The sequence below is a fragment of the Coloeus monedula genome (genome assembly GCF_965178545.1).
Source record: "Coloeus monedula genome assembly, chromosome: 4".
NCBI classification, from domain to species: Eukaryota; Metazoa; Chordata; class Aves; order Passeriformes; family Corvidae; genus Coloeus; species Coloeus monedula.
The window spans coordinates 15,770,258-15,797,523 of record NC_138784.1 but is presented as its reverse complement, the minus strand read 5'-3'; the positions used below and the strand labels follow the sequence as shown (position 1 = coordinate 15,797,523).

The window sequence follows — 27,266 nt, the reverse complement described above, 5'->3', positions numbered from 1 at the left end:
GTGTGCCCAGCAACAGGACAAGGAGCAATGGCCATAAACTAAACACAGGAAGTTCCACCTCAACATGAGGAAGAACTTCTGTACACTGAGGGTGGCAGAGCCCTGGAACAGCTGCCCAGGGAGGGCCTGGAGTCTCCCTCTCTGGGGCCATTCCAAACCCACCTGGACACACTCCTGTGTCACCTGCTCCAGGTGACCCTGCCTTGGCACGGGGGTGGGATTAAATGGTCTCCAGAGGTCCCTTCCAACCTCAACTATTCTGTGATTCTGTGAAAGTAAATTTTTAAAGCTTTTAACCTCATGTGCTCAATTGCAGAGGTACCACCTTACTGTATCAGGGAGACAACTGTGGGGTCAGGAAAGGGGCGAGTTTGAACAATAGTGCTTTAAGCATTTGGGCCCTGAAGACAATTCCTGCTACTGCTGATTTCTGCTGTTGTGTAACTGCTGCAGCAGGAAGAGAAAACTTGATCTTTGCCCCTGGAAGAGAAGTTTGGACATGGCTGTTTGCTCCACACTGTCTCTGTAGGCCTTGGCTCGACTCACACTTGTGTCAGAGCTGATACTCTGTAGGGTTGGTTGGTGTTCCACCAACTAAATGACACTGGAGAGAGAAATAATCTTTGAAATATAGGTAAGGAATCACTGCAATAGTGCTGTTGGCAGTGGCAAGTCTTCACACTGTCACTAAGGAGTGTTTTAAGGTCACTCAAAGAATTGCCAGCAAAGGCATCAGCAAACCCGGGTTTATAATAACGTGAAAGTGTGACAAAGTCCATTCACAAGGTTCACTCCACTGTTTACTAGTGGTTAAAGCACACAGAGAAAAAGCAAACTAAAATCTACAATCAATCAATCAATCAAAAACCAAAATCAACCAAAACTTATCTCTCTGGAGGATGGGGATACAGAAGGGGTAAGGATGGAAAAGGATAAAAGGAATAAAGGAGATGCTCCCGTTGAGTCACAAAGTTCAGAGTGGACCCCCTTGCTAAACTGAGCCCCACATCTGACCAGTGGTTTGTGTGTGAAGGTTTAACAGCACTTAACAGCACTTAATCTTTAATTTAAAACAATTTAACTAAAGATTCATGTAGAATTTCCTATAAGCACAACAGACTTTCCTATAACTCTCATAGGCCTGAGTTACTTGCAAATCTACAGTACTTAGAATCTCTGAGATCACTATCCATTGTACATTTTCTGTAGCATATCCACACACACAGTCCTAAAGGAGTATGTACAAGGTATAAAATTCACCTGGAATTCACTGAAGCACTTACCTTGGATACCTTTGCATCCTCAGTGGCTGAAAGGTTGAGTCTCAAGCAAAGGGAGCATCATTCCACGCTGTTGTCTCTGCTGGTCCTCCAAATACAGCAACCAAGAGTTCACTGGCTCTGAGAGGCCCCACACAGAGGGAGACTTCTGATCACTGCCCACTGCAGTCCAGGAGAGCTCTGAGGCCCTCACTCAGGCACTCTTTATAGGGTCACAAGAGAGGTGGGTTTAGGCACAGCAATTTTCCATCCTGACCACAATCCAGGTCAGTAAATTCCTTTGAAATTTCGAAAGCAAAAATGCTGTTCCACTGGGGGTGTTCTTTAGGCAGGCAAAATAAGTTTCCAAGGCTGTTGGTTACAAAGCAGGAGCTCTTCAGACAGCACCAATTCCTGGGAACTGTTCCTGATGAGCTCCAGAGGAGCTCAGCCCAAGTGCTGCTTGTTAAGGCTGAGGCCTGATGAGCATTTCTGAGATCACAGAGGCCTGAGGAGGAGGGAGGGGGGGATGCAGCACCACCTTCACAGAATTCTAGGACAGAATTTAAGTGATGGCAGAGTACAGTACCTTGTGATGAAATGCACGTGCTCCAGTTTCTACCACCACACTGATAAGAAAAATTCCTTCCTCATCAACTGAGCTCCTGTGCACTTCCACCTGCTCTGAGCAGCTGCCCCTCTCAGAGACAGGGACACCAAGGGGGGCAAGGACAGCAGCTCTGTGACAGGCAGCACCAGCAGAAGTACAGGAAAGAATGGAGAGCAACTGCCAAGCACACAGAATTCGTGGGATGCTCTGTTACCTGAAATTCTTGCGGAGGAGAAGGACACTGGGACAGACGCTCACAATAACTATTTTTTATTACATTACAATAAATAGGAGCAGTACAGTTTGACAAAAAAATGACAAATTCCAGATCACCTCACAGCACATACTCCTAAAAACATTAAAAATTTTAAAACAAACAGTGGTCTTTTTTTTTTTTTTCCCGTTTTTTAACTTAATGTCTGGCATGACCAACATTCCTAGGTCACACAACCAAATTATGGAAAAACTGGATCACACTGCATATGTTCCACATCAAATAAAGCACAATGTACAAAATGTGCATGTTTCAGTTTACACTATACAAAAATAGTTAAAATACATTCCAGGTAAACATATTACATTAAGAAGTCATTCTAGTAAGAAGTTGGCACTCAAGAGGAAAAAGCAGAAGTATTTTCAACATGAAAACACAAGACAGTGGAATAAAGAAATGTTAGGAAAGATTTACCATCTATGTAGCTTTATGTAAACTTGAGACACAATGATTTGTTTTACAGTTTGATGGTCTTCGAAGGTAATAATTGTATTGCTTCATAGTCTAGACAAGAGCAGAAGATTGTGTGTGTCAGTATTTACCCATTATCCTGTTACTGTAACAAAGCCCACACGGCAAAAAATTAGCAAAAACTTTTCAGGGCAATGAAGCTGGTCATAATAATTCCTTCTGGAGCAAACCAACGATCCAGGTTTTTAGCAGAGTTACATAAAGCTACTGCAAGAAGGTGTTACTCCCTGACACATGGCAGTCTGACGTGGTGACGTGGGCAGTGACTCCGAAGCTCGCTCAGGAGCTGCTCTCAGGACACACAGCACCCAGGGATGTTCTGTGGAAGCATCTCAAACAGGGCAGGGCAGTGATGATGGAGCAACTTGTGCAAGCTGCAATCCAACATGCTTCACCAAATCTCAACAAACAGGAAGACAAAACTGCACAACAGTGGCAAGGATGGGGTTGGGTTGGGGTTTTTTTTCAAGTAAATAAGGGCTAATCTAAATGGATTTTGTACTAAATTAATTAGACTGGCAGCTACAGCTCACTTCCGCTGAAAAGACCCAACACTGGTTCATATATAGCTTTATAGTAGAGCTATAAATCCACTTTGATGAATGAGACATTTCAGCTACAAATTCTCCTGAACAGCTTTTAGTTAAATTAACATCAGCATTTTAGACCAGCCCTAATTTGACATGCAGTGTGACTCAGTTACCAAAACTAAAGTAACCTTAAAATTACTTCCATTTGCTCAAGGCTTACAGCCCACTTTTGCTACGTTCTTCATGTATAATCAAGAGTGTATAAAATGTGCAAATAACTGTCTCCAACACCTTTTAACCTTGGAAGCTCTGAAATATTTTGTGACATTAAGAATCTGTTCTTACTCCTTATTGGTCCTGACAGTATAAATTCAGTTCTCCTGTTACTGTTTTTCAGAGTATTTCATAACTACATTTCATGTTGAAGCTGAGAGGAGTGGAGGGGACTGGATTTTGGTGAAGGATGGGAATGGGGAGGCACAGGCAGGGAAAGGCCTGATTTGTCCCAGACACAATGAAATTAAAGAACATGGAGCAATCCAGACACTCCGTGTTCCCTGCCAGCTTTGCAGCTCTCCACCTACAACAGTCACTCTGATATTTTTTTTTCTAGAAGCAAAGTAATACTTTTTACAGAAATGGTCCAAGTTACACAGTGCAATTTTTACATACCTGTGTAAAATTTCCATGGAATACCTCAGGTTAGGGCAATGCTGCTATTCCCTATTCCAAGTTTTCCAGTGTCCTGAACTATCCTACTTCAATGTCTTGTGTTCTATTTTTTGGGGACACCAGAGTCACACCTTCCAGTGTCACTCTGCAGCTGAGTCAGCTCCTGTGAAGAAGTGCACCTTCAGGGACCAAAGTTCTCCTGAAACAAACAACTCCACATTTACAGGGAAACACCAGGAACTTTTGGAAACACTGGAACTACTGGCTCATACTTTAGTGGATATCTAGGCTACTGCAGTACCAAAAAGGAAAAGCTCCTGCAAAAATCCTGCATTAATTCCAATCAGAAAAAAAAAAAAAAAAAAAAAGTGGGGGGGGAAGTGGGAAGGGAAGAACAAAAATCACAAGAGAACTTAATCACAGAGAAAGACAACATTAAACTCTTGGTGTAGCTTCATGACAGTCTAGACACTGGAATGCCACTCACCAACCATTGAATCAGTACTTCACAGACATCACACAAACAACACTGACTCTGGAAACCATGTTCTATGCTGACAGATTGTGCAAATTCCACACCATTTCCATGGCATAGTGGATTTCCAAATTATTTGCATGAAGCAGCTAAATTCAACTTGTTCATTCACTCATTTGATGTTGCTAGAATTTAAAATTTCTCCCCTATTTTGAAAAATGGGCATCTGGAAATATTTTATGCCACTCTTTGGGGTAAAAAAAGAAAAAGAATGGTTTTACTCCACTATGTATTTTAGGATTGATTCTGATTTAATTCTTACGGTAAATTCTGGGTCCATGTATGAATTAACCTAAGAATTTGAATCAACTTCTCTGTTAAGGCATTCTAGTATTTCCTAGGGACACTCAGGGTGAAATCCTGATCCTGCACAAATCTACTCAAAGCTTTGACACAGAGGGATTTCACCTTGCTCTTCAGACACAAAAAGTCAGTGAAGCTCTTAAAGCAATGCATTAACAATAGCAAATCAACCTAATTAGAACTTTTACTTTTTCCATTGCCAGGTGTGCATTGTTGTACTTTTAAATTTTTTTTCTTTTTTTTTTTTAAATTTTTTATAGAAAAAATAGAGTATTTAAGGAGCGACCATGACAAATTGCAGTGAATTTTTTTTTTTGAAAGTTTTCTCTTTACATTCATTAAAGTTGATCTGAAATGCTACAAGACTAGATGCCTAGAAGCAAAATCTACAGGAAGACTATAAAGGCTTCTGGTCTCTCTCTATTGCAATCAGTCTAAAATTAAGGAAAGGCTGAAATGAAAGTTTCTTTTGCTAACTAGTCCTTTTTCCCAACCAAATTTATAAACCCAAAAATTTAGAGGGGGTGTTAAAATGTGTAGAGAATCATTTGTTTGCTTTGCACACAGAACGGAAGTTCACAATCAGTAAGAAAAATAGGAAGTTAGCAACTGTGCATGCACCAAAGAGTCCTAAGACAGTTCTCAGGTTTTTTGTGTGGGGTTTTTTTTTGTTTGTTTTGGTTTTTTGTTCCTTTTTTTTTTTTTTTTTAATTTTCACAGGCATTGCTAGTTCAAGAACCAACAGTCGAAGAATACTGGCACTTTAAGAGGAATGAAGTTTCCACTGTCATTTAAAACAAGCATTCAGGTAAAGCTAACAGGATCATGAAGCAGAAAGTAAAGTAATGCTAAAACAAATGCTAATAATTTAGTGTAATGTACAAAATTACTTCAGTACTTCTTAAGAATAAGGATAAATTGTATTTACATAATTATACACTTTGTCTTTGTCTTCTTTTTCTTCTTTTTACCATCTTTGCTCATCTTCTCTTTGTGTTTTCTGATTTCTCGAACTAATGTGTAGAAGGCATCATCAACACCCTGAAAAGATACAGAAAGATACAAATTAGGATCAGGTACAGACTCAGAGGCTTGCTGAGGTACTGCCTGTGTCCTTCCCTGGCCACGTGAGGGGGGCTCCATCAGCACATTTTGCTGCCTACCTGCCATCCTTTGAACAATGAATACTGGCTGCAGGATTAATCCTGTTCCTCTCTGGAATTCTGAGCAGCACTGACACAACCACCTGAGGAACTGCTTTGGTGCCAGCAGGAGCTGACACCCACTGCCCTATTCCTCAGCTGGTCCTAAACTGGGCTTAGGGCATCCTGCAGGTTACACACAGGTGCCCCACGGGTGAAATGCCATTGCTGATGTGGGAAGGAAGGTAAGAAAGTGTGTGCTGCCCTCTCCTCTGTCTCCAAGAGCACACCTTGCCCCACCTCAAGCTAGTAAAGTATCACATACAGAGTGTGTATTTATGCAATAATACCTCACAATTAGGTATATATATTATAATATATATATTATATATATTATATTATCATAGAATCATAGAATGGCCTGGGTTGGAAGGAACCTTAGAGGTCCTCCAGTTCCAATCCCAATGCTTTCCACTGCTCCAGGTTGCTCAGAGCCCCATCCAGCCTGGCCTTGGGCACTGCCAGGGATGGGGCAACCACAGCTTCTCTGGGCAACCTGTGCCAGGGCCTCACCACCCTCACAGAGAAGTTGTGAGGCATTAATAACTATCTTTATTTATGCTTTAACTATCTATATGCAGCTCTGGAATGTGAATTCTAATATTTGTACCAATAATTCAATACCAAAGACATAATATGGCTAATCCACATATTCAGATCATTTCTCAGGCACACTGGTGTATTAATCGCACCACAGTTTTATAATCTTTACACATGCAAATCAATCAAATCAATCCCATGTCCCAATGATAAGTTATTTGATAAATCATTCTAGTCAACTTTGAAAGATAAGGACACTTGGAACACATTCTCTCTGGTGCTATATAGTCACTTAAAATCTCCATGGCTCCAAGACTTAAGCTACAGACACAAAAGCTGAAGTTTGTTCACACTGAGTAGCGTTTCATTATTTTCAGGGGTAATTACAGCTGACCAAAATTAACTCTGATCAAAAGAGACCAGCATATCCACAAGCCTGATATGGACCACTACCAAGTACAGTGTTGTACAATGTACTTTGTTTCAACTTACTTACATGAAACAATTTATGGCCTTGCTCTCAGGTTGCTTCAAAAAGTGCCCATGTTGTCAGTATACCTTTACATTTAATAATTTGAGTACAGGCACTTATAAAATCATTAAGATGAAAATTTTCTTGATTCTTTGCTGCCTTACTCCTTATATCTTTTAGATAGATGAGAAATGTTACTGTATCAAAGCAGCCAAATGCATCACTAGAAATTCAGCCACACAAGTTTTCCTTCAAGTTGCCAAAAAAAAAATGAGACTCTGCATTTCCTCCTCTGTGCCTATTTCAGTAAAGAACTGAAAGTGAACTCTGAAAAAAACAAAAAGCCAAAAATAATCGAATTCATTACTGTTTCAGCCAAACTCCAAGTGGTGATGAAACTTAATATGCAAAGTCCAAACAACAGGGAGGTGTGAAATAGCGTCACTTAAAAAGCAGCACTCAATATCAGTTAAATGTACTTAAAACCTTCAAGTTCATAAAACATTTACACACAACTGATGTTCAAAGCCCTTGGCAGTGTATCTCCCAATATAAATAGCACATTTTTCCATATTCCAAGACCTTGCAAACAACTTGTTCTACATTTGGAGGCATTATTGACCAATATAAAATTGATGCAGCATGCCTAGTGGGAGAATAGCCTTATTTCTGCAAAAGGTCATGTCACTCATTAGTTTATGGAAAATTAAAAATACTTGGTATTACTTTAGAGAGAACTAGTGTATTTTGCTAACAGCTTCAGCATTAATGCACAAAGCGAATATTTAGCAATGTTCAAGTAGGGAAATGGTATAGAAGTAGCAACATTTCACGATTCCACTGCAGGTTTCAGTATTAAGAAGGAGGAGGACAGCACTAAGAATCTATCAGAACAGACAAAACAACAGTTTCATTCCTAAAACACAAGAACCATATAAGAACAACCCCTGCCCAATGTTCTTCTACAATACTGTTCACACTGCCTTATAGAACCACCTTTCAGAACTGGCTTTCAGTTGGTGCCTTCAAATGAGACACACTTAAAAGCTGCAATTTAAGTCTTCAAACGAGCAACCCTCCCTCATTAAACTTGTTTTAAAATAAATGCAGAGAAAATAACTTGAACAAATTAATACCCAGATACTATAATGAAACTTTAAACACATGATGTCCCAATCAAGGCTGACATTTTTAGTCTACCTAGTAAGAGGATGATCTTTTAAATGCAGCACGTTGCAACATAGAATGGTTTGGGTAGGAAGGGATGTTAAAGATCATCTCCTTCCAATCCCCTGCTGTGGGCAGGGACATTTCTTGCTAGACCAGGTTACAGAACTGACTTGGCTTTCATCCTTGCATTGACACCTCTGTAGACCAAGCCTCACTAATTATTGATTATGTTTGGTTCTGCCACAATTTGTCTTCAATTCAGGTCATTAATAGAACATGACATACAAAACTGTGCTTAGACCATTTGTGAGTTACAAGTGGAGAACACAAGGTAAAGAGGAGGTCTTTCACTTTTCAGCCTGCCCATTAAATTTTAAATGTGAGTAGTGGATACTCTGCCTCCAGAAGGTCTCTGAAGGCATCAATACTGCGAGATCAAAGGCTGCCAACCTTTCCAGTCAGCTTTCAGTAGGAAGGGACTGCAGGCAGCTGACCTTCCTCCCTCTGACAATGCACTTATTGTGTGCAAGCCTTTGGGAGAAGTTAAAATGCACTGAACGAGAGCTTTAAATCCAGGCTCAGATTAGAAACTCACAATTCCCTGTGCAGGCTCAGAACTAAACTCCAGAGCCTCACTAAAGGTGCACCGGCAGGCCTTGCTCCTGGGCCTTGTTCTTCCAAAGGGCGGAGGGAACAGAAACAGCAGAACTGATCCCACAGAAACAGCCTGCTCCTGGCTACAAGTTTGCTTTTGGAGCCCCACGTGGTCCCACGGCTTTACAGAAGTCTGGAGATGTCCCTGCATGACCACAAGCATGCATGAGACTGGGCAACAAACCCGGCTGGCAGTAACAAACACCAAATTCATAAGGAATTTGGAATTCCTTAAAATCCCAGCCCGAAAAATAACCATTAAACAGGTTCTAAATTGTAGGAGTTCTTTTCAATATTTTTTTAATGCATATATACATACACACATGTATCAGTCAGGAGGAACAGAAGTTATCTTTACACCTCTGTAGTACTATGGAGGGAAACTGTCAAACTGCACTTTGAATCAAGAATTTAGGCATTTTTAAATTCAAATATAGAACTTTTCTAATTCAAACTTTTCCCTATTAACCCAGCTCAACCTGAATTACATTACCTAGATGTCTGCTTGTGGTGTGCTTTTTATTTAAAAAATCTGATGCTTTCACAAAGAGTTCTTTGGAGGATTTCACATGGAGTTTTGGAAATTTCTCCCTGCTAGCTGGAAATTACAAATGGAGCAAAAGATGTTCTGTTCCTTCTGCTTTACTGTGTAACAGCCAAAGGAATGAAACTCTTGGAAAGCATCAGCAGTTCATGGCAGTCTGGGTAGTCAAAGTTTTCAGTTTCCTTGTGCAAGATTAATATAACTTAAGAATGCATCCACTGGCAACAAGAAGATAAACAATATTCCAAGAGGGAGAAAAATACTCTGAACCATCCAACTTGATTATTCACAGAATACTATCATTGCAATCTGTGTTACAATGAATATTTTTGAAGTCTAAAATCCCAGCTGTAAGGCTCCCACCATCAGGTGCTGCTCTCCTTAGCCACCTACTACACATCACACTGAAATAATACATTTTTTTACTGACTGGAAAGTAATACAAGCCAGGCTGGTTTAAATGTCAGACGTCTCATTCCACTCAAATCACTACTGAACTACAGCTGTGCCATAGTAATTTTGGAATATGCTTCCTCCAGCTTAACTCCCTAAATACAAAGTTGCTGAAATGCCTATCAATACCATGTAGAATTCACTTGGGGATAAAGACAAAAGATTCCTTTTCTAAGTGGACTCCTGAAGTTCCAGAGCCTTTGATCCAGGACTACGTTGTAAATAGGGTGCAGGGAAAAAAAGAAAACAACAAACATCCAAAACTCAATAATATCCACTGCTGACAACAGATTTCCCTCACGGGAAGGAAAAAAAAAAAAAACAAGGTGCAAAACTCCCAAAAAATACTTTTCTTGGACATCACCAGAAAGCAAGCAGGAAGCTGGTAGAAAGCAAGCATGTGTTCACTGAGACATAAAAAAGAACCTTACAATCTGCAAAAAAAACCTCCTTCCACTGAAAACCACAATTCCCACCATCCTATTCTCATTCTCCCAACAGGAAGGGAAAGCAGACAGAACTTAGGATCTTTCAAGTCCCAGTATAAAAAGAATAAATTCTACTTTGTGGTATGGTTACATCAGTAACACACCAAGTAACTGCAAAGTTGGTTTCCAGAAGGCTACAGGGCTTAAGCAATTTAATTCCTATTGCTCTCATCAAAAGTCATCTTGCCCAGATTCTCTTTGTTGTTTTTGACAGCAAGGGGAATGATAAAAGAAGGTGTTTTGATGGCATCAATTTTAGTGATACTTGGATGCAAGACTGGGGAGCTTCGTGACTGAAGTTTCCAGTTTCCTGCAGGAAACCTGTGATGCAAAGAGCATCACAAAGTGATTGAATCATGTAATTAAGGTTGGAAAAGACTTCCAAGAGCATCAAGTCCAACCTCTGACTGATCACCACCGTGTCAACTAAGTCACGGCATTAAGTGCCACATCCAGTCATTTCCTGAACATCTCCAGCGATGGGAACTCCACCAGTTTCTTTAGAAAAAAATCCAAACTAAATAATTACCTCTGAGCAGTCATTCATCACTTAAAAGCTGAGACTAATAAGCCTGAGCAGATCTAGTAAAAACTGCTATGAATCAAAATTTCTCCCCCAGAAAGAAAAATAAAACTCCCTCACTGAAAGGAACATTCCCAAAATGTGACAATCTCTGGAGGATACCACCCAAATTCTAGTATTTCTCTGCCACATACTCTGAAGTACAAACACACACCTTGAAAAATGAACAGTTTTTCTTTTACACAATGGATATTTCAGGTCATCCTCCAGTTGGACAAGTATGTAATGAGTAACAACCCACTGTCTGCACTGGTGCAGTAAGAGGTGAAGAATTAATGGGATAGGAATAACTGCAAGGAGCTGCTCCAATGGTTTGTTCAAAAAGCCCTGGAAGTAATTTAGACAAGCACTTCTTCCGTATCAGTTTCTTCCGTCCTCACCTCCTTCCTTTTTTCTTACAGTGAAATATATAGATAAAAAAATCATTTTATGAGAATTTGAGTATTGGGCTTTTCTGGTGCTTTCTTGTTGGTTTTGGTTTAGTCCCCTCTCTCCTCCAGCGTTCCTTCACTGTTGCTTAACCCCCACCTCTTGTAAAGGCTCTCAAAAAAAGGTGAAACCTTACTTTGTCCAAATCTGGATCACTCGTGGCATTACGGTTGACAAAAAAAACCCTAATGGCTTTCTAGAAATGGTAAGGGTAAAGTTTTTAAGCTGGGGAAGAACAAAAAACCAGCATGGCATAAGGAAGGACCTGAGAATTAAAAAATCCTGTACACCAGCCAAATACTGTTTTGCTGGATTAGGAACCTCCTATTTTTGCATGTGAGGACTACAAATGTCATAAACTTCTCCCCTCAGTTCATCAGCCTGAAGATTCAGCCAATATTCACTTCAACAGCATCTGCAATATATTCCTAATAAAACTCCTTCCTCCTAACTTCTTCCCACTCAGAACGGTGCCTCCATTTCCCAACTGGAGAATTCAATATGCAGTAATGACTTCTTGTTGATCCATTTATCAAAACCCCATGAAACAAAGCAAATCCATATTCAGGACACTGAAATGTGATTAGTTTTATATCTGCAATTATGTCATTGATTAGCCACAAAAAGTCTGATTGGCAAGACACCCTCAATCAGTTTTATTTGGCAAGTGATTTGCAACACTTACCCTGTTACATTACAAACTTACCCTGTCACATTACAAGGCATTTTTTAATTTTCACGCACCCTGGAGTCTTTTCTTCTTTGCTGATTTTTTTCACTCTGTACTGTCGGATCTCTCGCACCAATGTATAAAAAGCATCCTCCACTCTCTGCATTGTAAAACACAACTCCTTAAAAATCACCTTGTTAATGATTCAGACAAACTGGGACACCCATGGAAGGGGAAAAAACCACAACAAAACCACTGAAATTATGAGCTTTACTTGAGAGAAGTATATGGAGCTTCATTTATGTATTTAAAATGCTGAGCTTGCTCACCTGCTGCTTGATAAATACTTCTTAATTCAAGCTTAATTCAACATTTATTGATTACCAATTATTGTGAATATCTATGCTTCAAGCCCTGCTTTTCTTCTTTGCATGGTAACACTGGGCCAAAAAAAGAGTAAGACTTCTTTTCTTCCATTGCTGAAAATGATACTGCTTGTGTTACTTAATCTATTCCCACATTTCTGTGGGCATGGATGTATTCAGGAGGCACAAAACCTTATTAGATTGTGAACTGGGGGGTGCTTATAAACACACAGTTAAACCACCCACTTGCAGTTTTGAGCCAAAGTGAGAACATGTTACTGTCTGGGCAAAGAAAAGCAAGCTCCTTTATGTTCTGTTCTTTAGCTAAGAAGGGGAACTTTGCAAAAATCTGTGGATCAAGCTAACAAAGTATTTAAAAGTCCCTCCAGGTGATTTCGTAAGTGGTTATAAAGAAATAAAATTTTCAAAAGTACTAAATTTGGAGCAGTGTTGTTTTTAAAGCTACTTACTTTAAAAAGCAAGCACTGTGCTATTAAATTTAGTCAAAGTGATAGGTGAGCCATGTCAGCAAATGTTCATTATTATCATCTTTAAGAGCTTGGTTACATCAACAAGACACACCTGATCTGTTCTTCTGGGCCACACTCAGCAACCTCGAGGGTCCCATAACAATAATTAAATGCAAACTGTATGTGAAGTTCTGCTGCTCCAATTTTAATCTGCTGCAGAAACGCTCCTCAGGTGTTCCAGGGATGACACAGAGCTACATGTTTTACTTCTCTGGTCTCACACCTTATTTTTCTGCAGATCTGCATTTAGGCCACTTGGATATGACACCATAAGCATTAAAAAAAATAAATATATGGAGACTGAAGACATCTTTAACAAAATACAATATAAAGAGATACAGCACCAGCTCTAAGTTATAATATTTCAAAATTAGTGTATCTCAGCATAAATTTAAGAATTTAAATCAATCTATGAGGATGTTCTTACTAGAACAAGATGAAAAATGTTCTACTGCAGCTTTTTAAGGGGAGAGCAAATCTCTCCTCTGCCTTACTATCAGTCTCAGTACTTGTCTCCTCAATCAGATCAACAGGGTTGTGAATTTAATACCAACTCATCATTTGAAAATAAAACCAGAACTGACTGATGATTGTGGTAAGCAGCACAACCACTTAACCACCAAAACTTATTACTACCAGTGGACAGTCTGGGCTTGTATTTGGCAGATTTTCCATAAATTTTCTCTCCAATTCATCTTCATATTATGCACTGAATAACAAAAAACAGCCACCATTTACTGCCACAGTTACTGAGCCATTTTGAATTACCTGTGCCACAGCCTACCACATTAAACACTCATTTTTAACACACTGCTGCTTATCTGAGGGTTCTTCTGAACTACAGCCTCTTCAATCTGAAGATTGAACTAATTAGATTTATTTCTTGGATTGTATTTCCCTGTATATACATAATGTGCCCTCCTAGGATGTAGGAAAGTACGGCCAAATCTTACATTCCAGGTTCTGACAGGTTGCAAAATGTAAAGAAAGGCACTAAAACCAGGCAAAATCCAAGTAAAGCTCATACTTCCATGTTTTTCTGGAAGGAATGGAAGTTTCTTTCTTAAGTGGAAACAGCAAACATTGATCAGCTGCTATGTGCCAAAGTACAGGCTGTACAAGAATCAACATTTTTGCACATCTACTGTTTTGCAGTAGAAAGATGTAATTTGATTATGGAGCTTTCACGTGAAAAAATAGGTAACAATTCTTGAGTCAACATTTATTGCCAACTTTCCCATCACCAGTAGGAGCTGTAATTTGCTTTAGCAATGCAGAGAGATGGAGAGAAACAGAATGAGAAAAGAAACGGCTGTTACTGCCACCACCAAGAATAGTCTTATGAACCCTGCTGAAAGAGATTATTCTGAAAGAAAATCTGTACAGACACATATTTGCTTATATTACTAGCACAAAGTGACATTTTGAAGAGCCAGATGCCAATCCTATAAACTTAAGTCTTTTTAATACCAATTTAAGACTCTCTAGTATTTTTTCCTTCAATAAGCAATGACCATATATGTAACATGGGATTAACCAGTTCTTTTAGCTGTCAGAGCTGGAAGCAAAAATACCTTTGGCAGTTATTAAAAACTTCAAAATCTAAACAGCCCAAGGAACTCAGGACATTGAGGCAATGTTTTTGAGGTGCCTTTGCCTCCTGAATGACGGCCAAACACTCCATTTAAAATATGACTATGTGCAAAGAAAGGCTGTTTCAAACACAAACTATCCCAAAGAGGAATTTTCACAAGTTCCACTTCTGGAGCATTAAAGGAACCTTATGAACGTTAGCCTTGACAACTCAAAATTGTTCTGTGTCCATCCTTAAACACTTTATCACAGCCAATCTCCTAAAAGCAACCAAAACTTTCTTTCCTTGGAGTTTTGTCCTTGGGGGAGGACTAAGCTGTTCCAGAAAACTTCTACCTTACAACAGACAAGTGACATGAAAAAACTCAACCCCCAGTGTAAAGTCTGACCAACTAATTGAAAACAAGGCTTTAACATGAAACCTGTATGCAAGAACTGGATTAAAAATGGCTTGGAGTGATACAGTATCATTAAACAGATATGACAAACCCCTAAAAAAGCAAACTAAGTTATCAGTTAGCCATGAATTTTAACTGAGATCTAGCAATGAATTTCTGTAAATACTGCCCCAGTTACTTCAGCAGACCAGGCACAGGTTCTCAACTTACTTTCATCACAAGGTTGGGGCCTAACCCACATCAGACAGCTGAAATAACCAAAATGCTTTTTTAACAGCATCCTGGTGGTTTAGGTCAACTTCTTCATTCCACACTTTTAAAGTGTGTTTAAGCATATATTCTCAATAATGAGACCTCAAACTTTGGGAAATCCTTTACTGTGCTTGCAATAATGCCCATTTATCTGCTTTTCCTGTGAATCCAATACCAGAAGGAAAGCTGCAATGTTCCAAGGGAAACAAAGCCATACAGTCAAACCACACTGGGGTGGTTTGGCCTTACCCTGTGTAACTTCCAGGCAAAGGGAAGCCCAGTAAAGAATGGGGGATGCAGCCTTGGTGGGGATAAATCAAGTTTGTCCCTCATCTCTCATTGATATTATTGATAATATTGGGAGCTACATGCTCATAGACAGGGAAGAACTTGAATATAAAGCTTATGTCAAACAGAGAAAAGCAAAAGCAGCAATCAAAATAAACCCAAGCCATTCATTCCCTTCTCCACAGGGATTGTGAAAGGATGAGTAACTGCATGGCCTTACGAAACCACCAGCACTGCCACTTGTTTACATTCAGAAACAGGATTATCACGGTTTTTCATAAATTACATGATATTAATTTCAGTCAGTGGTCTAATTAAAAATAGTAGTAATCTGTAGCCTTATACCGAAGTTGTAGGGTCCACTAAGGCAAGGTTTCACTGAAGAATTCAATGATTTGTATGAAAATTCACAGAAGGACTTGGCTTAAAACACAATCTTCCTGCAGTGAGTTAAAGTTTGCATCTTTATTCTCAGTCAAAACCCAAACACACTAACCTTTAGAACAACCTATTTCTGTACTCCATTTCAATATTCTTCTCTTTTCTGTCCTTGCCTTTGAATTTTTGGAAACCTTAAAAACTTAGTTGAACTAAGACATCATCCTGCATGAGCATGCAATGCCATCCTCCTAAGAAAGTGTCTTGGAAACCAAAAAAGTCTACTCCGACAACTACTTCCCATTTCCACCTTCCCTGTTTCCTTCTACAGAAATATTCCTGATTCCCTCTGAGCTCCAGCAGAACTGGGCACAGGAAAGGGCAGAGGCAAGAAAATGGTGCTTTTCGGCAGGGCATTAGTGATGATGTTTCCATGTGGTGGAAGGTGAGGACAGGAATGGAAAAGAAGGTTCTTACTTCTAAACATTCATGGCAGACTTCCCACAGACTCCAGAAGACCACTAGCTGCATCTGTTCATACTTGGAAGTTCTCCATGAGGACAGAGAGGACCAGAGTTTTATTCCTATATTGACTTTTAGACAAAGAGTGAATAAAACTATAGCCCATGGGCCATATGCAGCTCACAAAATGGTTTGAATCACCTAACTTAAAATTACTTTTAAAGAAAGTGTGTGTGTATATATATATTTATATACATGACAGTGGGGCTGAAAAATCATTCTATGCACATACACGCTCATGTATGTACAATCACATACACTAATATTTAGTTCCTCTTGCTATAGTTAAATTCCAGTTCTTTCTCCAATGCCCTTTTTGCTTCTCAAAAATATTTACACGGCATCATAGGAAGGAAATTCATAGCACAACATGCTCTGAACAGCACTGGGAAAGAATCAGCAGCCATCCCTAGTGGTGCCAACTTTTACAATCCAGGTTTAGAAACAGGTTCTAAACAGTCTATTGGGCATCTTTATTTTAAAATATCCCTTTTAATTGAAATAGCTATGCAAAAGGAGTATTTCCCCAACAAAGCCTGATGCTCTGTAAGACAGCCTGAACAAAGTAAAATCTAGATGTTAGTACAACACTTCTATTATTTCAAACCTTAAATGTAATTTCAGTTATTTTTTCACCCTCCCATCTCCGTGACAGCCACTAATACAGCACCTTCCAAACAAAGCTGCTGTCACTATTCAGTCCATTTATATGCCCCCTTCTTCAGGGCACTCGTGTGGCCTAATTTATTCTCAGTCATTCAAGTTTGGTAATTCTGCTTTGGTTTTTTTAATCCTACCTAACAGAGACTTTCTTTGTTGCCAGAAGTTAGCATTGCTGTGTGAAGTTTTACTAATTAGCCCAGGTTTCAACTTGTCAAAAATTTGGGTGGGTGGAGCAAATTTGCACTAACAAAATATTCATTTCTCAGATCCAAAAATGCCTTACAAAGCTATGAGGAAATTCTGCCAAGTGATGTAGCTGGATCTCTTTCAAAATTCTGAGCAGTTACTCAAACTGCAGCGTTCTGCCCTTATTTACCCCCTGAACTCCTGATTCACAACCTGCACATAACACTTCTGATTATGCAGAGTAGAAGCCACTCAGGCCTGATCTAATTTGTAATGACAGTAAAATCTTTGCTCTTTAAAGAGAAACCACCAACCAGCATTTTTTAAAAGATTGCTTTCTTCCAGAAGTACTGAACCAGTTCCACCTCTATCTGTAGAGTTGCTCTTCTGAAAGCTCAGATGTGCCACTCTGTCACCTGAGTCCTCACACACCCCCAGAGAAGCACTGAAAGACCAGTGGGCTACAATAAACTAACAGTGAGCTCTAAAGTCTTAAGGAAAGTATCATTTTACACAAACAACTAATTCAGGAATTTCAGAAAGAGCCTTACGGCCAATTGCTTAGGTGTATCAAGCATGCCCCCCTAATTAGAGAATCAATGCCTCAAGGAAAAATTGCTTTGTTATTAATGAAAGCACCTGAACCAGAAGAAACTAATTAGCTGCTTGTCTGTTTAATCCTCTTGCTGAGGGGAAAAAAAGCATTCCACCTCTAAGCAGAAGTGCTTTTATTCTACTAAAACCTCTCACAAGGTTGAGAATGCTGCAACCACCTGGCAGAGGAGAGCAACAGTAGGCCAGGTCTCACTGAGTCTGCCCAGTTGAAGCCAATCAATCACTCATCAATAAACAATTACCAATTATCAGCAAGTTGACAGAAAGAAGAGACACCCCAAAGATTTCCAATCTGCAGAAATGCATCCATTGATATGACCAAGCAAATGTCAATGCCTGGAATAATTAACACTATGGTAATTCAGGTGAGAGCTCTGCCTTTGCATCTGGGAGGTTTTGAGCTTTACCTGTCTTGTCTTTGCTGATGTTTCAATGAAAGGAATTCCGTAACTTCTTGCTAAATCCTGAGCTTGTTTTGTGTCTACTGTTCTGGAAGGCAAATCACATTTGTTTCCTACTAGCACCATTGGGACATCTTCTGAGTCTTTAACTCTCTTTATTTGTTCCCTAAAAACAAAGAAAAAGAAAAGATTGCATTTAACAAGTATTAATAGTCTATATTGTAGACTTTAAAACAGTTAAAACATTCAATTAACAGAGTCCAACATCATTCCTTATGTTAATTTATTGCACATGCACTGTTGGAAGCCACTAAAAAATAAACTGACCAATCCTGTCACCATCAAATTTAGCATCTTACTAAACAAAAACAAACCAACCAACCAACAGCCTGGTATTTTGCAAACTACTACAGGTGTTAATGACATTACACTGGGGTTTTTAAATTTGCCAAAACACTGCCAAAAGCTCTTTGTCTGCTGTCTTGATTTTGGTTTGGTTTTGGGGGGAGGCTGTGATTTTATTTTGTTCTTTAACTAAAGACAGCACTAAAAATTCTGCATTTAGACAGGGGGTTTGAAACTTTGAAGACAACTGGTCTGGCTCTCTACAGAGAGAAATTTGGTAAGAAAATCCTTCCAAGCACTAGTTAGAAAGCATCTTGGAAGATGTTACATGTACTTGTGAAGAATCTAGAATAAAAGTCATTAATTTCATTACTTCTGCCTTCCCAAATAATCTAGCAGTGTGTTCCTTAATATAGACACTGTTTCCAGCTCTTTATGATTGGTCAGCTTCAAGCCTGGAAGGTCACCCACAGGTCTGCCAATGCACAGAAGGAATTCCAGCACTCAACTCCCCAACTCCCAACACTCTTTGAAATAAACTGTGAAGGTCTTCTTATGCAAACCTGCAACTCTCTTTAAAAAAAATTCCTCAGAAAAACCTCTATGCTCCTCCTTCCCCTTACACCAACATCTTTCTTGCCTTTTTCCCTTCTTCCTCTAAAACCACAAGAAACCCATCTGTGATATTATTAATTATTAGAAATACCTAACTGTGGATAGATTAACTTGTGTTTGGGACTAACCTTAGGTTGATGCTGATGAACTCAGTGATCTTTGGTGGGAATTGCATTGGCTTCTAATAGAATACCCAGGGAGAATTCAGGATAACAGTAAGGTACCAAGTTATAAATGATCTGCTACAGTAATCACCAGAAACTGCTTCTATTTCTAGATTAGTGTACTTGACAAAGAAAGCATGAGTTGGAATTCTTAAATAATTATTTTTATATTATGAAGAAAATAGTAAGAGGTTGGTTTTTAGTGTCATTTAGGAGCTCTGGTGTTGTGTGTCTGTCCTTCTCAGGCCTCAGGGCTCACACAGGTTACTCTTCTCACAACATTCCCCAGGCACTTCCCCCTCCAGTCCCTAACAAAACCAGCAATTGACATTGCTGTCTGTATAATCTCAACAGTTTCAGTTTTTCCATCTTAGCAAACAATTTTATCACAGAATTTATCTTTGGGTAAGTCTTGACTTGGAATACTAAGTCACATTAGTTTACACCTCATTTATGAGCGAGACATTTTCAGATTACCCAAAATTCCAGGTAACAGATGCACAAATAAGTTGCAGTATTGTTAATTATCAGATTTTCCCTATTTCATGAGAGATCACTAAATTATCCAGAGGAAGAACAAGCCCCCTGCACACCTAACACAAGAGCTGGTTGATTATCTCTTCATATACACACCTATAATGGTGAATATCTTCAAAAGACTTTGTATTGTTTATGGCAAACACACACAGGAAGCCTTCCCCTGTTCTCATATATTGGTCCCTCATTGCACTGTATTCTTCTTGACCTGCTGTATCAAGAATATCCAAGAGACAGGTTTCTCCATCAATTACTACTTGCTTCCTGTAGGAATCCTAGGAAAAAATACACCTTGGTTAACCACAAACAGGTAAGGTTTTGAACATCAGTAAATATGGAGACAATCAAATTATTTACTAGCAATAAGAATGACTAAAAAGGTTTGACTATGCTTAACCTTACTCAATCTACTAACTTTTTTTAAAATTACAATTTACCCTCATTCTATGCCACAAGAACGCACAAAATAATAAGCCAGAAAGAACACACAAGTAAGACAACTCCAAAAATCTATGCCACTGAGAAGGAAGAGAAGAATAAAAAGCCTTCAGTATTTGGGACAGGAAATCTGTGTTGTATGCCTGAGCAGGTGTTTATAATGCTATCTGTTATGTTATCAAAGTTGAGCTGATACATTTGAAATTCAAGCTTTTTAGCCAGGACAGACCAACAGAGCCATATTAAAACCCTGATGGGTTGGTTCATGGAGATGTCAGAACAAATTATTTCAATGCTATCGAATCAAAGCTTTCAGGTCACTGACTCAAGTGGCTAAAATCTGTACAGAGTCCCACCAGCCAGACTGTATTACATCTCTATTTTGGTGCTAGGCCTCTATGAGTACACAGCTTTAGCAGTAAGAAGGTGAGCATTACATGCCCAATAACTTCTGTGAACACCTCTGTGTTTGAAATAAAGCCATGGCAATGAGCTTGGGAAAGGTGTCATCAACCTGCACCATGAATTATTCCCAGTAAGCAGCTCTTGTAACAAATAACAGATATGAACACAAGCTCCTGCTATCACCTTTCATCTTCCTTAGCTAGAGATTAACCCAACATTGCTGCTGTGTTCTATCTGACACTATACAGGAGTGAACCTAAGCTACTGGGAAGGGAATTAAAGAATTAAAATTGCAATTTTAGCCAGCTGCAAGGTGAATTCAGAACAACCTTCCTTCCCTTGCATCCATTTTAGGGCACAGTATACCTACTATTAGGCACTTCCTATCAATTTGTGATTTTACAAAAGGCTCTCTTCTTTCCTGCTGCTCATGCTAAGAAACAAGCAGGAGGTAATTGTATAGAATCAGTATCTTAAACTAAACCAACTCTGAAATCTCACATTTACTCTTAAATCCAGGCTCACAATATCAGATAAAACAATACTGACTGTTTATCTTAAAGATAAAAGTTTGCATCCAACATGATTTTGGAACTATTTATTTCACAGAAGTGGAAAATCAGTGTTCAGGTAAGAAGTGGGTAAGTTACTTTAGAAACTTATAAGGCATGTTTAAATATTGATACAGCTGAGAAATACACAAGCTCCAATGTGTTTTAAAATAAAATTAATATTCTATCTTGCTGCTTAAAGTGGAAAAAAAATTACAAAAAAACCCCAAAACCTAAGGATGTATCTTCATTCCAACACTTCTATTCAAGAGCAGATCCTCCATGTCCAAGATACCTTTATCACAGTACTTAGCAGAAGTTCTATCATTATACCAGACATATTTACAAACATTTCATTTTCTCTGCTTGCAATTTGACTGCTGGTTCAAAAATATGAAAAGCAGTTCTTGAAAAGCCTGTACTATTCCTTTCCATCCTAAGGACTTCAAAGGGAAAGAAATTCCCCTCAACCGAGCTCTAAAAAGCTTTAAGTAATTTTCATCAAAGAAGATCATTTTTAAGAGAAAAGAACTGCCTACCATGTTAGCAGCAGCAGCAAAGATGCACCAGCAAAAAGCACAGCACAGATACAAGAATTATTATTCTGAGGTGCTAAGTTGCTTTGCCACTTCTGGGGAGAAAAACTTTGTGACTACCTAGTGAGGGGATTTGAGGCAGAAGGAAAAGAAAGATGTGGGAGAGGAAACTGAGGCTTATGATTTCCAGACAAGTGAAACAATAAATATTTTTATTTTCGGCCTTTTTTCCTCTCCCCCTTGCAAAACATCAAACATGAAATCACATTTGTCACTAATAAGTAAAAACAAAATGCAAACTAGAAATAATGCAAACTAGAAGATTAATTCCTAATTCCTACCCAGCTTCAAATGTGAAATTCCAGTTTTTCCCCAGCATACAGACTCAGCATATCTATGTAATTTTTAAAAATTTCACTGATCATTTAATATGCTTTTATTGGCCCTTCGCAAGCCAGAGAAAACAGCAAGAATTATGTTAGCAGAGGAATAATTCCATTTGCTCACAAGCACTGATAAGAAAATGTGATACGAAATCTCAGCTCTACACTACATATGGAATTTAGCTAAAAAGAAAAAAACAACCAGTGCTTAATAAATCCCATCTAGGCGAGTAATTATTACTCCACAAAAGTCTATTATACCAGAGATTTAATGTTAAAACATCACAGCTCCTGAAACTAAGCTATTACTAAATATTGGTGCTTGTTTCACAAGGGCACCGGTCATTTAAGAACACAGACTTAAATATCAGTATTCCTAAATCAGCTGAGGGATTTGGCTAATCCAATTTCAAAACCTCTGACAAGCATCTAGGAAAGCTGCTCCTTCTCCGGGACGTTTAAAAGACGACACATATTTAGGGCTGAAATGTCCCGAAAGTGTAAAAGAGCTAAAAAGGACAGAAATCCAAGTGATCACAAATAAGATTTACCCAGCCTCGGCCGGTAGAGGGCACTGCCCCAACTGCTCAGGCCAGATTTACAATGGTTACTGCACATTTAATTTAAAATAAAACACTTAAAATTACTTGGCTATAAATCCTTGCTCGGACATCTACTTCAAATAAAGTACTGGACTGTGAAACACACATAAAGCATAGAGATCTGAACAACTGCAGCCACCCAAACATTCATTTTCAGTCCTCTCCCTGCCCTGCCATCTGCTATGCTTGGATTTAAGTAATAAAACACTCAAGCAGGCCCTGAAACTTGACATTTTCCAACCAGGTTATTTGCTGAATCACCAGGTTTATTCCACAAAAAAACCAGCAGCAAAATTAACACCATAAAGACACCTGCGATTAGGTAATTAGTGTGTTTTTTCCCTATCACGTCTTCACAACACGAGAATTTTACAAGTGTGGAGTTTCATTCTGTTAATCACAGGAAATATTTAGAATTATTCAGTAACTGTGTAGTTATGAAATATACCATGGACAAGAAACACTAAACTATCTTCTTCTCTGTCTACCCCAACATATTTAGCTTGATTATCTTCAGGGAAAAGGAGTATTTTGGTGTATGGCAATGAAAGAAACAGTAGTAAGCGACAAACAACAGTAGTGACACTACTGAATTATCCTAATTGTTTACCAGTCAAGGCAATTTTAGCCTTATCTCCTCATACTGTCTAAAACCCACTCCACTGCTATTGTTCTCTGATCAGCATCACAATTGCACCTACACAGGAAGCACCATCACACAACCCTTCTCAACCAAGTGGGATTCTGTCCAAGCATGAACCGGAGCATTTAATCCAATTTTTTTTTTTGCCACTCCAAATCATGGCCTGCCCTTGTTTGAACTGAATTATTGCTTACCCACATGTGGGCACACACAAGGCCAGTGACCAGGAGGATGAAGATACAGTTTCCATCCTCAAGGTCTCACAATTTACAAGATAAGGGGACCTAGTAGACAAGAACTTCTAAGAGTAGCAGAAATTATTGCTGCTGCATGTGACAGCTGTGAACCCTGGCAAAACCTATTAAGTTGCTTCACAACAAATTTGGTGTCTTTCTTTTAAGAAGAACACATGGATTCTGGACCACTGAATTTGTGGCTACCCCATCCCTGGAAGTGTCCAAGGCCAGGTTGGACAGGGCTCGGAGCACTCTGGTCTAGTGGAAGATGTCCCTGCTCATGGAACATGATGATCTTTAAGGTCCCCTCCAACCCAAACCAGTCTATGATTCCATGAATAAAAGACACAGTTCTGGGATTTTTAGGTTCATTCTATAAGGAATTGAATTTCCATTTTATTGTTTTACATTAAAAATGTATTTGTTGTCCATCAAATCAGTCAGCTGGCTGAACAGCAAAATCCTTCGAGTGCTCCAGGAATACCAGCATTTAAGTTTCTGTGTTCCTAAACTGTTTACACAGTGACAACTTATAAGATGGACCTGCACAGGACTTTCTACAGCACCTAAACACACCTCTAACCTAAGAGAAGCCCAGGTAATTATGAACAAACACGAAAGACCAACAGCCTCCAAAGGTCCTTTTGCAGGAAAAACTGAAATCCCAAGTGGCTTGCTCCTCTTAGGAAGTTTTGTGTGATTTTAAAGAGTGTTGGGGGTTGCTGTTGTAAGACTTCCTATCTTAGTAACTGAAAGTGCTGCTCTGCTGGTGGAAGTCAAACACAGTTTTCTGCACAGGTTTAGTCTGCAAGACCTTCTGCAAGCAAGATGTTATTTGGCCATGCAAGAGACAGACAAGAGGACACACAGGCACGTGAAACAACCTCCACACATCTCTGTTTGGGCTCAGGCCCTCACTAAATTTCTGTCACCTCAGGGCACTGGCTCCTTTTGCTTGTGTCTCCCTGAAAATCACTACCTACACACTTCCCAAGTCTCCATTTTAAGCCCAGATTTAAACCCTTGTGATTCCTTCAAGTGAGCCTGGAAGTGCCTCGCTGGATAAACATATAAATGAAGTCATGAGATGCAGAGCTTCAGCGCTGGGAACATAAAAACCTGGGGTAAGTTATGGTGTCATTTCTCCTTTTATAGAGTCTGAGGTTATTAAATGCAACGATCCACAGGAGATTTCAGACAACACCGGTATTTTTCTTATATTTAGAAGGCAGAGCTTGCCTGCTCATTATAAACCTTTAAAACAGCACACCTTTTAAAGCTTACATACAATTTCAAACTTTAAGGTACTGAGCCATGTATTTCAAAGAATCCATTCCAGAAGCTATCTCCTAACATTTTCTCTAGATAGGGAAGCATGCACTGGTGTGTTTAAACAGAGAAAAAATAAAACAAAACAGGCCCCAATTTTTGCTTCATGCACTGTAACATTCTAGGTCACATTTCTCACTGTGTAAAACAGATCCCAGCGATAGGAGCTAAGAAAGACTGGCATTTCACAACCACTGATTTCCTTCTACTCAAAAGAAAAATGTCACATTTTTCAATAAAATGTCACAAATCTCAAATTTAAGAGGTTGCACAAAGCTATGAAGAGTTTCACCATGCATTTTCAAGTGAGTTTGCAAATACTTTGTCATGGAGATCCTAAACACACGCATCCAGACTGCCCAAGGATTGATGGCAATTAACACCACGCTTTTAATTGCTCAAAACTACTAATTTTTTACTGCAGCTGTTGTTCCACAGCCAGATCAAGAAGCACAGCAATTCTGCCTCCAATGCAGGCCATTATCTCTGAGCTCTTTTTACTATAAAGCCTTGTCCTTGTGGTAAGTGTCCAAAAGCAAACAAACACCATTATTAACTGATAATCTCCCCTCACAAAAAGTATGAGATGAAAGTGTTTACCTCTATTGTGGGGTCATATTCATCCACAAAGTGGTTCTGGATTAGCTGTATTGTCAAGGCGCTCTTGCCTACACCACCAGCTCCAACCACCACAAGTTTATACTCTGTCATTTTTTAGCAGACCTGATGACAAAGAAACCAACATTAAGCAGAGCTGGGCTCCCACTAACGAGGATGCTGCCGGTGCCTTCTCATTCAGCGTCAGGATCCTCTACTATTATCGGGAAGCAGCTCCCTCCCTGCAAGACAAGACAAAAAGGGATGAGGGAATGCTGTTCCTCAAATATTACACACACAGGGAATGTAGAGCGGGCACTCGGCCGACAGGCAGCGGTCACACAGAGATTAAAAAAACACGAATGAGTAAAAAAAAAAAAAAAAAAAATATACTAAATAAATTTAAAAGGCACTGAATTCCGGGAAAGGCCAAAAGAGTATTTCGTGCAGCGAATTAATCCGTGCAGGGATTTAGCTCCCCGCTGCTTCCTCCAGGCGCCTCCCGGAGCCCGCCCGGGTTTCCCGGGGCGTCCCAGCTCCCCTCGGGATGAAGCTCACAGCCGGGAACGCGCCTCCCGTGGCCGGACAGGAGACAGGGCTAGCACGGCTTCCCCCGGTGGCTTCCCCTACACAGTTTAGGGTGGGTTTTATTAATTTTTAGTTGCCGGGCGAGCCGTGCCTGCGGGACCCCCGCGGCTCCGGGGCATCGCCCGCCCCGCCCCGGCTCCCTCTGCCCCCGCCAGCGCCGCGCCCGCGCCACCCCAACTTTCCGGGTTTAAGGATCTGGGAGAAGGGGTGAGGGAAAAAAAAGAAAAATCCATGAGGGCTCAGGGAGGGGTAGGGGATGTCTCGGACGAGAGCCGGGTCCCGCAGGGCGTTGGCCACCTGTCCCCTCCCGCCGGGAAGGACCGGGAATGCGGCTCCGGGGGATGCCGGCGCGCGCAGCGGGGGTACGGGATAGGAGAGGGAAAGGGGGACAGGAGGGGGAACGGCGACGGGGGAGGAAGGGGGCGCCGGCTGCGCTTCCAACCTCGAAGGGAAAGCGGGGAACGAAGGAAGGAAGAGGGTCGCGCCGGCTCGGGAGGGTGGGGATAGGCGGTACCTGGCTGGCGGTGCCGCGGGAGCTCCCGGCACCCGCCGTGCCCGCGCCGCGTCGCGTCCCTTCCTTTCCTCTCCTTTCCCTTCCCGCTCCGCGTCCCTTCCCTTCCCGTCCCGGTGCGAAATGGCGGGGGACGGGCAGGGCTGGGCGGGCGCTGCCCAGGGAGCCGAGCACCGATGCACGGATGGACGGCCGCGATCGATGCGCTCGGCGCTCCACTGCCCCTTGCGGCAGCGCCGGCGCCTCCCTCCCGCTGCCAAGCGGGGTACCGCGGGTTCGAGACCGCATCCGGCCACTCCCGTGTCCAGTCCTGGCATCCTCAGGATAAGGGGGACATGGAGCTCCTGGAGCGGGTCCAGCAGAGGCTGCGGAGATGATTTAGGGACTGGAAAGGCTGAGGGAGCTGGGGCTGTTCAGCCTGGAGAGGAGCCCCAGCTGAGAGGGGCCCTCAGCCCTGTGTGTCCCTGTGTGCAGGGAGGGCTCCGAGCAGGGCCCAGGCTCTGCTCCGGGGGGCCCAGCCATGGCACCAGAGGAACGGGCAGGGACTGATCCCAGGAAGTTCCACCTGGACAGGAGGAAAAACGTCTTCCACAGATTGCCCGGAGAGGGTGTGAAGTCTCCCTCACTGGGGATATTCCAGGGCAGTCTGGACACAATCGTGTGCCCTGTGCTCTGGGATGGCCCTGCTGGAGCAGGGAGGAGGCACCAGCTGCCCCACTGTGTCCCCTTCCAGCCT

The 27,266-nt window shown here is 40.7% G+C and overlaps 1 protein-coding gene across 1 annotated transcript; it reads right to left on the bottom strand.

Moving 5' to 3' along the window:
* Positions 1 to 1,802: 1,802 nt before the first annotated feature.
* KRAS (KRAS proto-oncogene, GTPase) lies at positions 1,803 to 26,613 on the bottom strand. The gene is given in 6 exon segments (XM_082279917.1): positions 1,803 to 5,623; positions 5,626 to 5,695; positions 18,057 to 18,216; positions 19,808 to 19,986; positions 25,435 to 25,557; positions 26,534 to 26,613. Coding segments are annotated over 5 exon segments (588 nt in total). The 5' UTR covers positions 25,546 to 25,557; positions 26,534 to 26,613; the 3' UTR covers positions 1,803 to 5,555.
* Between the last annotated feature and the right edge of the window lie 653 nt (positions 26,614 to 27,266).